The 13,092-nt window shown below is 41.6% G+C and overlaps 1 protein-coding gene across 1 annotated transcript in view; it reads right to left on the bottom strand.

The window, feature by feature from the left end:
• Positions 1-8,482: 8,482 nt before the first annotated feature.
• TDRD1 (tudor domain containing 1) overlaps positions 8,483-13,092 on the bottom strand; it is a 32,469-nt gene continuing 27,859 nt past the window's right edge. Inside the window, exons 21-25 of the mRNA XM_059661984.1 lie at positions 12,001-12,117; positions 10,646-10,813; positions 9,599-9,826; positions 8,940-8,986; positions 8,483-8,860 (exon numbers count right to left, since the gene is read on the bottom strand). Of these exons, the coding sequence (XP_059517967.1) occupies positions 8,768-8,860; positions 8,940-8,986; positions 9,599-9,826; positions 10,646-10,813; positions 12,001-12,117 (653 nt within the window). The 3' untranslated portion in view covers positions 8,483-8,767. The remainder of the gene's footprint in view (positions 8,861-8,939; positions 8,987-9,598; positions 9,827-10,645; positions 10,814-12,000; positions 12,118-13,092) is intronic.

Raw genomic sequence — 13,092 nt, 5'->3', positions numbered from 1 at the left:
CGCTCTCCCCCGGGACGCCGCCTGCCCGCGGCCGCGCTCGGTGAGCGCAGACAGCGCCGAACAAAGCCCGCAACGCACGGTCTCCGCGCTCCAGGTGGGGCGCCTGGGGGTCGAGCCGGCCTGTCTCCGGGGAACGCGAATAAGGAACCGGCGCCCTCTCGGTGGACGCCAGCGGGCCCGGCCACCAGGGCCCCTGCGGCGCGGAGACAGCGCTGGGCTCCGACTCCCCAGGACGAGCGCGGCGAGGAGCGCACGGCGGGACCGGACGCCGAGGCGGCGGGCTGGCCCGGGCCGGTGCGGCGTGGCCAGGGGGCGCTGCAGGCCCGCGGAGGGCGCCCGGTGGGAGCCACGAGGAGCACCTGTAGCTCCGAGCAAGGGAAGGAGGAGAACGCGGCGCGGGCGGCGCACCGGGCGCTTCTGGGAACCCCGCCCGCAACGCCTCTCGCGTTTAAAAAGGAGCTGTCGGCCCAGGTCGGCAATCAAGGAAGGTACTTCCTCCTGCGCGGGGTCCCGGCCTCCGAGCGCCGCTGTCTCTGCAGGATTTATCGCTCCGACTCAGGCGAAAAATGTTGCCTTTGGCATCGTTTCTGTTTGCCATGGCGATCGCCGTTTGTGTACCTGACTGTCCAGTCATTGGAATTGCGCTGTAATAAGTGGGCCTTTTAGTCAATATCCCTGCTTAAGTCTAGAAGGTGGCTGATTTTTAAAGTTTAAACGCCACAAAGCAAAACCGCACGGTGCCTGGCACAATGCCTCGTAAATGGTGGCTACCGTTGTGTAGTCTATAGCTTTCATACTCGCCCAAAAAGCCTCATTGCATAATGTGTGTTCGTTGCACAGAAAATGCGAGTAAGCAAGTTGAAAAACCACACCCATTCCACCATCCAGCGACGATCACTGTTAATACTGTGGTGTGTATTCTTCCGGTGTCTTTCTACTGATAAAAAATCTTGAACAACTTTCTATGTTTTGTAGACCCAATTTAATGTCCTAATGTACTTAACCTATCTGCTATTGTTGGACATTAACTTCTAATTTTAATCGTGCAACTGGATATTTGTGCTTACTCAGTTACTCAAAAGGCAAGAAGGTAAATTTGTAGGCTATTGGGTATGTGCAATTTAAGGCTTTTGATGTGTATTATTAAATACCCTCCAGGAAGATGGACCTGTCTCCTTTTTCCCATGTCCTTCCCATTATTCTTGTAAATGGCAATCGGGTAGACTAGTACTTTGTCTTGTTTTACACCTTTCCTTAAACATTTTTTTTTCTAAAAACGTTTCGTTTCTGTGGTTCTCAGTTGGTGTACAACCCTCCCAACATTGCCAGAGCAGCGCATGCGCACCCGTGCGGGGGAGCCTGCCTGCAGGACTCAGTGCTGGGGGAGGGGCGGCCTCTGCCTCAGGTGGACAGGTCCCATAGGAATGTAATGCAAGCCACGTGGGTGATTTTAAACGTTCTAGTAGCCACATTTGAAAAGAAGTGAAAAGAAACAGGTGAATTTAATTTTAATAATATTTACCCAGTTGATCCCTAGTATCTCAACATGTAAACAAGATACAAGGTGTCCCCCAAAAAAGTATACACACTGTAACAGCTGATGGCTCCCTCTTGAAAAGGAAATGTATTTTAATAAACATTGCCTTTGTAATTATTCAAAGAGTGTGTAATACATTTGTGGGACACCTTATAGAGGTACTTTATAGTCTTTAAAATTCTGCTGTCATTTACGTTTACTGCACATCTCAATTTAGATTCGCCACATGTTAAGTGCTCAGTAGCCACATGTGGCGAGTGGCCTATGCTGCTCTGGACAGAGCGGGTTTGAGACGGGCAGCCCTCAAGTCCTGGTAAAAGTGGAAATGTCACAGCTGACAGCCTTCTCCCCCACCTGTTATGATTGGTTAACATTTGTCTGCACAATTTTGCCTAATCAAGTTTATCTTAGAGAAGCCAATTTTCAATTCTAGAGTTTTCTGAGAGCTTGACATCTTTAATTGGTGGCAAATTAAAATTTTATTCCATGGTTAAGAAGTAACAGGTTAAACTATAAATAGTGGTGGAATACCAGTTGCTTCAAACTCCTTCACATCCAAGAAGAATCCCTCTGTCCCAGGTGCCTGTGGGGAGGAGGGAGAGGCAGACACCAGCTCGAGTGGTGAGTGGCAGGAGACTAGCAAGGCTGGAGGCTTTTAATAGAGATGAGATGGGCAGCTACTATTGTCCCTTTTCACAACCCCTCTTTTGTGAAGACTTGTGGAAATTTAAAAAAATAAAGTCACCACGAAGGACCATCATTCCAAAAGGCTTGTGTCGTAAGTCCCTTGCTTCCAAGTTCTTGCCTTCTTCATCTTCACGCTCCCAGTGTCTGGTAACTCTACACAGTAAGTGCCCTTTTAAAGTGTGAATTCAGTCCTAGCCAGTTTGGCTCAGTGGGTAGAGCATCGGCCTGCAGACCAAAGGGTCCCGGGTTCCATTCTGGCCAAGGGCACGTATCTTGGTTGCAGGCTCCTCCCCAGCCAGGGCCCTGGTCAGGGCTCATTCAGGAGGCAACCAATTGATGTGTTTCTATCTTTCCCTCTCTCTTTCACTCTCCCTAAAAATCAATGGAAAAAATATCCTCGGGTGAGGATTAACAAAACACACACACACAGTGAATTCATTCATGAATTGCCCTGTATGGCATGTCTCAGTAGTATACCCACAAGGCGTGCAGATGACTCTGAATGCCATGCAGAGATCAGTGGCGACACCAGTGCAGTGGAATGGCCACTGCTTTGGAGAAAAGGGGGTCTGGGTTGCCTGCTGGCTTTGTGGCAGAGAAAAGATGCTTACTCTTCAACTGCTCACTTCCCTGGCCTATAAAATCAAAGACCGGTGGGTACAATGGTTCCCATCTAGGAAAGCCCAATTCAAACTGTTTGCATCCAGTCCTCCAAATGATGAAGGCAAGAAGGGCATATATGAAAAGGCCCGAAGTGGGGTACAACACAGAGGCAAAAAATTGTGAATTTCCAGAACCCTCTTGCTGAGAAATGAAAGAACAGGAAATAACCGTAAATGGCCAAGAAACCATCCCAGAGGAAACAAAGGGCCTTATTCCAAAGTGCCCCACAAGGTAGCAAATTAAGCCAGAGCCAGAATTAGGAAGGGGGGGGGGCAGATGAGGGCACAGACCCAAGGAACAGAAACACCGCCATCTCAGAGTTGAAGCCCCTTAGGTTTGGGGTAGGTACCAATTGTTCCAAGGCTTAAAGCCCACATACCAACTCCTTTACAGTGAGAAGAATTGTGCACAAGATCTTACTGGCTATGCTTTTGGGAAATGTGATGCCTTCTGGCTGAATCAAGTACACATGGAAAGTTTACGAGGGAGGCAAAGGCTTAGGTGACCTAAGTTAGTCATTCAAGCAACACCCCAAACCACATAAGCACTCAATTCAAACTGTTAATGCTCCCAAGTTTTGTATCTAGTTTTCATGCACAGGTGTGTGCCTCAGCAAAAGCACTTGTTGAACGTATTTCGGGAGGAATCCTGCTGCACCCTTGGAGGCAGAGCTGGCAGAGGCCTGACTTACAGTAATACAACTCACAGTCCCTCTCGCTTCTGGAAGCCTCACAAGAGGTGGGCACCTCCTCCTCGAAAGGTTATCAGCTCAGGGTCTCGAGGTAAAATAAAAGGAAAGCAAGGAAAATGCATGAGGCTGGGCAGCTAAAACCTTAGATGAAACCAATGTTAGTAGGTTATCGGAAAGCTAGTGGCTGGATTCAAGAACCTTCCTAGGGAAGTTAGACTACAGTGCCCCACCGGTAACTTGCACAATGTTCAGGGCAATGGAAAAAGTGTTTGTTCTTTGCGTGAGCCTCCTACAACGCCACTTGGGCAGATGGGCATCCTGGAACGGAACCTCACCGATTCCGGCAAGCAAAGTCATCCTGCGGCTCTTTCTTAACTCATGTTTGGAATCACTGGCTACCCTCCAACTCCTTTTATCTGGAAAAACAAAACAAAAACCACCCTTAAAAAGCCTTTGTTGATTTCAAGCAAGCACTGCTGGGGGCCAGTCTGCCTGCAGAACCGCCTGCACATGAGCAGCCCAGGTGTCACTCTTTGGCTAATCCCAGAAGAGCTCCATTTGCCATGTCCAGGCAGTTGTGTTGGTGATGAGTGCACTAGTCACACGAACGGTTCGTGATTCATTGCCAACCTCAGGAGAACTCAGCTGCTCCTGGAATTTGGCAGCTTAGGGTCCTGCTGGTAAGGATCCTCACGTTACTGGTGTCTGGAGTTTGCATTATGTAGCAACAGAGCTCTATTACAGAATATAAATCACCCTCATTCACAATGTTGAGCCTTTTACATTCCTGGCTGCCCCAGCAAAAGAATTCTACCAAAAGAAAAGGCATAGCGAATGGCTTTCCTCATCAACTCCTATTCATTGTTTAATCCTTAATAGAAATCTAGAACGAACCCGATTTGTCTCAATATTCACACAGCCTCTACCAGGGAGTGATCTATTTGTTTGGCTATACGGTCTCAGCTCTAGTCTACTTCTCTGTGACTGAACTAGATATTATGAGGGACAGGCAGGTGTGATGGGCCATACCTGGTCCTAATGAACAGTAAATACAGCACCTACCGCCATGTCAGAGACACACAGCTGGGGCTCAGGAAATACTTGTTAATGTTAACTCTGTACCAAACAGGAAAGTCATAAACCAGGGGTGGGCAAACTTTTTGACTCGAGGGCCACAATGGGTTCTTAAACTGGACCGGAGGGCCGGAACAAAAGCATGGATGGAGTGTTTGTGTGAACTAATATAAATTCAAAGTAAACATCATTACATAAAAGGGTACGGTCTTTTTTTTTTTATTTTAGTTTTATTCATTTCAAACGGGGCGCATCCGGCCCGCGGGCCGTAGTTTGCCCACGCCTGTCTTAAACCGACTCAGAAATAAGACCTGGGGGGCTGGTATGTTAATATGTGGGTTAAACTAGCAGACGTTTACTTGTGAGACCAGTGCTATGGATTACATTAGTTCCTTTTGGGGAGCAAGGCACACAGCTGAACCACCAAATGACAGTGAACTCCATCCAATTAAAACTGTTTGAACTGCAGTTTCCACGAGCATAAAATACCTTGGAACCTGATGAATTCTGACTGAGGTTTTTTATGTGGTCTTTGACTTGCTTCCCTAACTTTCCAGAATAAAAAGGCAAGTTTTGTGATTCTATGGTTTTCATTTGCATTTTCACTGTGGCTGGAATTGAACAGACTACGAACAAACTAAGCACGTAGTGCTCCTACTATGTGTAAGTAAGAAAAGGAAGTTAGCAAAATGCTGGCAATAAGAACACGAGGAATCTGGCAAAATGAAAAGATTTATTGGGCAAAGCAGCATACATTTTTATATAATGGAAGCACATCAGTATTTGAACAACTCTTTACATGAGGAAAAATTCCATTGAATCTAACAGATTAGCTGACACCCATTATCAGTAAAAACAACAATAAAAAAGTCTTGTAAGTTTCTCTTTGAGTTGGTGAAAACATCTCCTGAGGTTGTCATAGGCTGCTACTTAAAATCACAAAAATTCTCAGACAGAAACTCAGGGCTGGCAGAAAAGTCAGCTGGCCATAATTCCACACGTGCGTTTAGGAGAATTTACTTCTAATTTAGCTTAAATTGTTACCTGCATTTGTGCTTCAGAAAATGGCAAATTCTAACTATAATAAAAATCTAAGTGGCTACATAATGGCTGGCGAGAGCAGAGAGAGAACCTTCCTTCCCCTGCTGGAGTGGTCCAGAGCCCAAGGACAGACTGTGCCCAAAGGACAAGGGAGCCACGTCAGGATGGAGAGCAGCTCATGACCTCAGCACGCACAAGAAAAGAGGAGCAGAGAATGGAGCAACAACAAACCAAAGAACATTTATTATGTGCAAGAGACAGGTGATGACAGGGATATTTTATTATAAAGTACTTCAAACATACATAAAAGTCCGAAAAATAATAAAGCTCATGTATCCACCAACTAGACTTATCCAGTATTAATATGGAGCCATGTTTTCTTCAGTACCTTATGTAATAAAAAGTTATATGTACAGTAGGGAGGCCCCATGTGTCCCTTCCTCATATTTCTGTGAATTTGGAAGATCTTCTGTGCCAGGCTTATATATTTGGAAGGAAGAACTTGGAAAAATAAAACTACTCTACCTAATAGAAGAGCAGTAAGCAACAAAAGTGGAGGCATCAAAGGTCATTAAAGAAAACGTCAAAGAGAAAAGGTTCCGATAAACAAACACACAAGATGCTGTCCTTTCTCTCCTAGTCTAGCCTTCACTGTTTCCTCTCTCATAAGTGTTTATTTCCAACAGACTGTTTCTGAAAGAGAAAAATCAACTATCATTATGCCGTATATGAAAACTTGGTCACCGTGGTTCTTAATTTCTATCTTAAGTACAAGCAAAACAAATATTCACTTTTAACTGAAATTAGATATTAAGTCAGAACTGCCAGTTAAAAAATTAGCCACTACCATAACAGTGTAATGTGTTAATTATAGCTGTTTGTACTCCCTCTTCACAAACATAAAATATAGCTGTTCACACTCTCCTTCAAATATAAAAATATTTTACATTAACTTGTATGCCAAAGTACGTATGTATCACTTTTGAGCAAAAGGTTAGTTTATGTTCTCATCATCACACCACTCCTACAATTACTAACAAATTAAAACAAATTTCTCCAGAGATGATGAAACAAAATTAAAACAAATTTTCTCTATCTCTAGGAGGAATGACTTAAAGTACTAAATATTCAACTACATTTTCACTAGAATGAGGGAAATCTACTTAAGTAACCATGTATGTAATTTTTTCTAATAATATAACCGTAGTTTCATGCACTTCAGATTGATGGAACCTAAAAAGATATTGAAGCACAGCAGACAGGTAAGAAGCAGGGGGCAGTAGAGAGAAGTCGGCTTTGAGTCAGAAGACCTGCTTTCCAGGCTGTGATTTTGGGCAGCCATCTAACCTCTCTGAGCCTCAGCTGCCTCACCTAGAAAATGGGGTCGTACTTTCTTTTCAAGGGTGCTGTGAAGATGAACTATGGGATTAGTTGTAAAAGTTCCTTTTAAGTAAAGCACTGCCCAAATATATGGTATTACAGTATTCAAATGTAGATAGAATATGTATTTATTCCCACAGAGGAAAAGTCAATTCAACTACTATGCTTTAAATCAAGTGGTTGTTTTTTTTAAGTAATGTCTTCAATCTATTCAGAAACAACAGAAAATACAGGTTTCATCTGAAGGTGTGTGTAAGCACTCTCCACAATCTTTAGAAAAAAGCCTATTACACAGATGAAGAGTAACAGAGCATGCAAGTTCATCAACTTGACTGGCACTAGCACTAAATTCCAGAAGTTCGTGTCTTTGCATGTCCTTAATCTATGAAATTAAAAGTATCAATAATGATTTTAAACCCAAGTACACAAAAAGCAGTCAGTATTACAACTCAATGCATGAGAAAGCACTGAAAGTTGTCATTGCAATTGTAAGTCAGCATTTGTTAAAAACAACCCAAAACTTGTAAAGGAAATAAATCATAAGAATCAAAACTGTTTATCTTGCATTAATGACATTTACCTTAGAACTTGGCTATACTTTCTTAGGAACAGAAACAAAACAATAGTACAAAGAATGTGTGAGCCCAGCAGTTAACTACTTGAGGACTGTCACGCCCACAGAGACCCACAAAGACCAAGCTGTTTGCAAAAGGTCTGATATAAACTACAACCAACAAGAGTGCACACATTAAAATAGTCAAAGATCCTTTGCTTTTGGCTGGAATTAATCTCTTTGAATTAAGTGATAAGGACAACTTCCAACTGGCTGTTTACTGATCACAAGTTATTTCTGAGGACCATCTCAGAACAAAGGATCCCAGATAGTAACAGGGAATAGCAGCAGGGGAACTATTGTTTAAAACTCACCAATTTTGTCTTTTAACCACTAGAATCACCACAGCCAAAAGAAAAGAGTATGTTTTGTTTTGAAATGCAATATACCATCAGTGCAGCCCATTTTCCATTCTTGAACCCTTGGAACTTCCTCACAAAAAGTGCTAAACATCCCGGCTGGTGTAGCTCAGTGGTTGAGCATCGACCTAGGAACCAAGAAGTCACCGGTTTGATTCCTGGTCAAAGCATATGCCTGGGTGCAGGCTCAATCCCCTGGTGAGGAGTGTGCAGGAGGCAGCAGATCAATGATGTTTCTCTCTCATCAATGTTTCCATCTCTCTATCTCTCTCCCTTCTTCTATCTCTAAAAATCAGTAAAAACGTATTTTCTTTGGTGTTTTTTTAAAAAGCTAAACACTGTTATAGCAATGCACACAAGTGAGAGTTGATCTCACATCTAGACACAAAGCATTTCGAGCTACACTTTACATCACAGCAATTATTACGAGTCCCTCCACATATCAACATGAGCACTCCCCAAAATCAAACAACAGTAGGAAAGTTTGCTGCAATCTGAACACGCACCCCTGGGCTCAGTGCCACTGGCAGTGTCAAAGGAAGATTACCCAATAAAACTTAGGAAAACAGCCAAAACATTAAACCAGGCCTCTGATCATTAGCTCACAAAATAAAGCACAGCCTCGCAGACAGCTTTCACTCCAGCAGCTCTGCCCTGAGAGCAGGACTGCAGGTGTCCGACTGCTGGTTACAGAGGTGGCAAAAACAGCAAATTTTACTTACTTAACTTTCTAACAACTTTTTCATTTCAATAAATTTATTTTGATTGGTTGGATTGTTTAAGAGGAAGAGAAGAATCTGTTCATGTTTTTCAACCTATGGGTGAAAAAAATAGTAGCATTTAATTTCTCAAAGTGTTAAAAGGATAATTTCACTTAAAGAAAACTTTACCCACTTGTTTCTGTAATTCTGAGCAGCAGCAATTCATCCTGTTCGTCTTTTCTAAAAGCAAATGCAAAAAGTCTTTAGGTCACAAACATGCAATATAAGTAACAAAAATCCTAAAGTCTGAACATATGCCCCTCCCCAGTCATGGGTTCCAACTACAAAAGACTTGATCAATTAACCTTCTGTTTGCGTTTCCATGCTATCTCTACTGTGTCCAGGGATTTTACCAAACGAATGCCCACGTCTCCAAGGTTTTAGGTCTTCTGCCTCTCATATGGGATGTCTCTTTTTGGCTGAGGGCAGGCCTGCCAAATCACCATCTTATGAAATATTATAAGATCCAATCTAAAAAATGTGGGTGTTTTTCACTTTCACCAGGATCAAAAGTTAACTGGAAGTAACTTTGAATGCCCGACATTTCTAACGTTCTTGGCATCAATTCCAAGGACAGTGCTGCTGAGCCTGATCTAAGGACAGTCTGGACTGCGCGGCCTGCTTCCACCCAGGAGGTCCTCGAGGCGGCGTCAGGACCTGGAGCCCTGCCACTGGGCTCACAGAGGAGGAGGGGGGAATGTGGCCACGGGGAGTAAGGAAAGATGAGTTCAACTAAATTGACAGCGATTCTTAATCACACTTACATTTGTTATTACACTTGGAAAAACATACCTTTATTTAGAGCATTTTGCTTTTTAGATGTGATGTCTCTTGCCAGACCATACATCACCAGCTTATCAGTTAGACTGACAGCGCCGTTCTCAGAGCTTTTCTCAACCGACACAGTATGGACATTCTTAGTGATTCCTTTTACAGAAAGCGTTACATTCTGATTCAACATGAAGTTTTTTAGTAGCTCTATTACTAATTGAGAACAGCTTCCATTCAATTCCATTAGTCCTGGAAAAAAAATTACATATTAGAGTTAATCTTTAAGTCCCTTTAAAAAGGTAGTATTTAGATAAATTATCTAAGGATAATAAGAAAAAGCCTCACTGATTTTAGCTAGGTTTATGTATGCTTTGATGTACTACTGCTATTTGCTGCATTAAAAAAAATAAAACTTAGGTACTCGTTGATCCCTGTTGTGTGTCAAGCACTAATCTAGGTCTGGAGGGCCCAAACAGAAAATTGGTTGCCTTCCTGGACATATATTCATGTGGGAGAAAAAACAGTAACAGTTCCCCAACTCTCTGAGTCAAAGCAGACCCTGAGGCAATCAATATGTTCTTATCTGCGGGTACCTCCAGGTAAAGAAATCAGGAGTAAGTACAGTAAGTAAGACTTACTGTAATACTTCAGCACACTTCATACAAATTCCAAGAGAAGAATTGAAAATATGCAGATAATACTATACGCAGTGTCATCTGAATGTCTCTAAAGACAGAGGGTGACACAGCAGGAAGACCCCCCACAGGAGCGGTCAGGTGACCCACATTCATCCTGGCCCTGCCACTTCCTAGTTTTGCAACCTGGGACAAAACAACCTCTAAACCTGGGCACTATGAAACCATCTGTAAAACAAAGATGGACCAACTGAATATCATTTTTGTGAGAATGAAAAAATAAAAGATAGGAGATTTCTTTGTAAACTCTGCTTGATATTTAGAAATCTTGGCAGTTACTTGAAATACCTATTTGATTCAGACTTAGAGCTCTAGAACAAACAGGAAAAAGCAACAACCCAGAGACACCCAAATTGGAAAGTGACTTATCTACCTTCGAACGAACATTTAATAATTTGGAAAGGCAGTTCCAGATGGTTGGCGGAGATCGGCTGCACTCTGCAAAGGGGCAGAGTTTCCACGTTTCCATAGTCTGCATAGATCACTTTCACCTCGGCCTCCGACACCCCCAGAACAATAGCGCGGTACCAGAGATCATCACCTGAAAACATAATGGAGTTTTTCAAACATGAGAGATAATTAATCTTACATGTACCTTTTATCAGCTTCTGGAGAATGGAATATACCCAAATATTACAGTAAAGTAAGGGATTCCGAAAACAAGGGATCCCGATGACTGAGGGGGAGATCTAGACAACAAGGTGGGGTGGAGGAGAAATCAAAGAAACAAGGGTGGGTGGTGTTGAAACAACTCCCAGCATGATGGTGAAGGGAAAATTCCAGGATGATGGCTCAGGTCTGGAGGGCAAGCAGTCTAGAAAGGAGTGGTTCAGAAGTTTAAAGAGGCTTCTAATACAATAAAAGTTGATAAAAGTACATTAAGTGTTCACTGAATTTACACCAATGCAGAGAACTGTAGGTAATTAGTGAAAGTATACAGAACACCAGTAACAACAAAAAGCGCTACAAAATAGAAATCTAATTATAGTACACCACATGGCTAGCCTGTGAATAGTGTTTATTCAACACTACTAAAGTAATAAAGAATATTTAACCTAATCAAAAATTATCACTTACAGTTTCTCAAATTTAATTCATTCCAGAAGGCTATTCGAGAAGCGATTTGTTCAAAAACCGAATCGTTTTTTCCCCGTTAGAAATAATGTAAATTTAATAAATCTATTCCAGACCCCCAAATGATTCCGTTTTAAATTTTCTTATATACATGTCTAATGTAGTATAATTGATAAATACCTACTGATCCACCATATAGACAGACTCACAGTGGTTCTCAACTTTCCTAATGCCACGACCCTTTAATACAGTTCCTCATGTTGTGGTGACCCCCAAACATAAAATTATTTTCGTTGCTACTTCATAACTGTAATTTTGCTACTGTTATGAATCGTAATGTAAATATCTGATATGCAGGATGTATTTTCATTGTTCTCGGCCCACAAGTTGAGAACCGCTGATATAGAGTATTATTATCTAGAGCTGGTTATCTAGAAGTACTGACAGATTTGTAAATCTCTACCTATACCCTTGCCTAAGTATAACTGTGGTTATGGAACAGAAAAGCTGAATAACTCCAATATTTGAATTAAACCCATGACCTTTTCTTTAATTTCTCTACCTAATCAAGTGAAATGTGCATCTTAAATAACAAGATCCATATCATTTCATGTGAAAGAGAACAGAAAAGTATTTTCCCTAGAAGAATCTTACTTGTGTATTTGGCGCAGCACGCATCTCCCGCTCTCGGTCTATAGGATGATTGCCTCGTCTGAGCATTGCAATATACTAACAATTCAGTTGTCAATACATACAGTTTTTCCTGATCTTCTAAAATATATAAAAACAATCTTTTGTGAAAAAATTTTCAATACTATTATTAAATATAGTATACAAAACAATGTTAAATCTAATAACCCCCCAAAACCTCTGTGTATATTAAAATATACATTTATTTTTAAAAAATAAATAAAACCCTATTGGTCATCTTGTGCTGAAGGGATGTAGTACTGGGAGGGGCAAGAAGGAAGCCTGTGGAGATTAATGTCTTGCTTGGGGTTGCCATACTAGGGTGTTCACACTTATGAAAAATGATAAAGCTGTATTTTTACAATTGTTTGGTGTGCTTTGCAGTGAGTGTGTTATACAGGCACACCTGGTTCTATAGTGCTTCAGATATTGTGTTTTTTACAAATTGAAGGTAAGACCCTCCACCAGCAAAGAGCTTACAACTTGCTAAAGGCTCAGATGACAGCACTTTTTTAGCAATGAAGTAGTTTTCAATTAAGAAATATACATTTTCTTTTTAGAAATAAAGCTATTGAATACTTAATAGACTACAGTAGAGTGTAAATATTTTTATATGCATTGGGAAGCAAAATTCATGCGATTTGCTTTAGGGTGATATTTGCTTAATTGCAGTGGTCTGGAGTTGAACTGCATCATCTCTGAGGTATGCCTCCAGTTAATAAAATACTTCCAATTTGTCATACTACTAGTATATGTTATCAGGATTGAATAATCCTAAACCCTTGCTTTCTATTCTACAGATGAAAGATAATTATTTGTAATATCAGAGATAAATTTAAGCAGTTATTGGTATTATCACAATTCTAGGTCTGACAATTTGAAACAAAGGTTTATTTTCTTCAGCCTTTAAATACCTGCAAATTATTTTGAATAGCTACCACCCAAATTGCACTAACTCACATTCTACACTACAAGGATACACTCAAACAACACTGACAAGAAGCCTTAATTGTAAACTTCCATGAAACAAAAAAGGAAAATTAAAAATACTTATAC

This window comes from Myotis daubentonii, chromosome 13 (assembly GCF_963259705.1).
Source record: "Myotis daubentonii chromosome 13, mMyoDau2.1, whole genome shotgun sequence".
Lineage (NCBI taxonomy): Eukaryota > Metazoa > Chordata > Mammalia > Chiroptera > Vespertilionidae > Myotis > Myotis daubentonii.
Note: the sequence above shows the minus strand (reverse complement) of the source record. Positions and strands in the feature narration are given on the sequence as shown.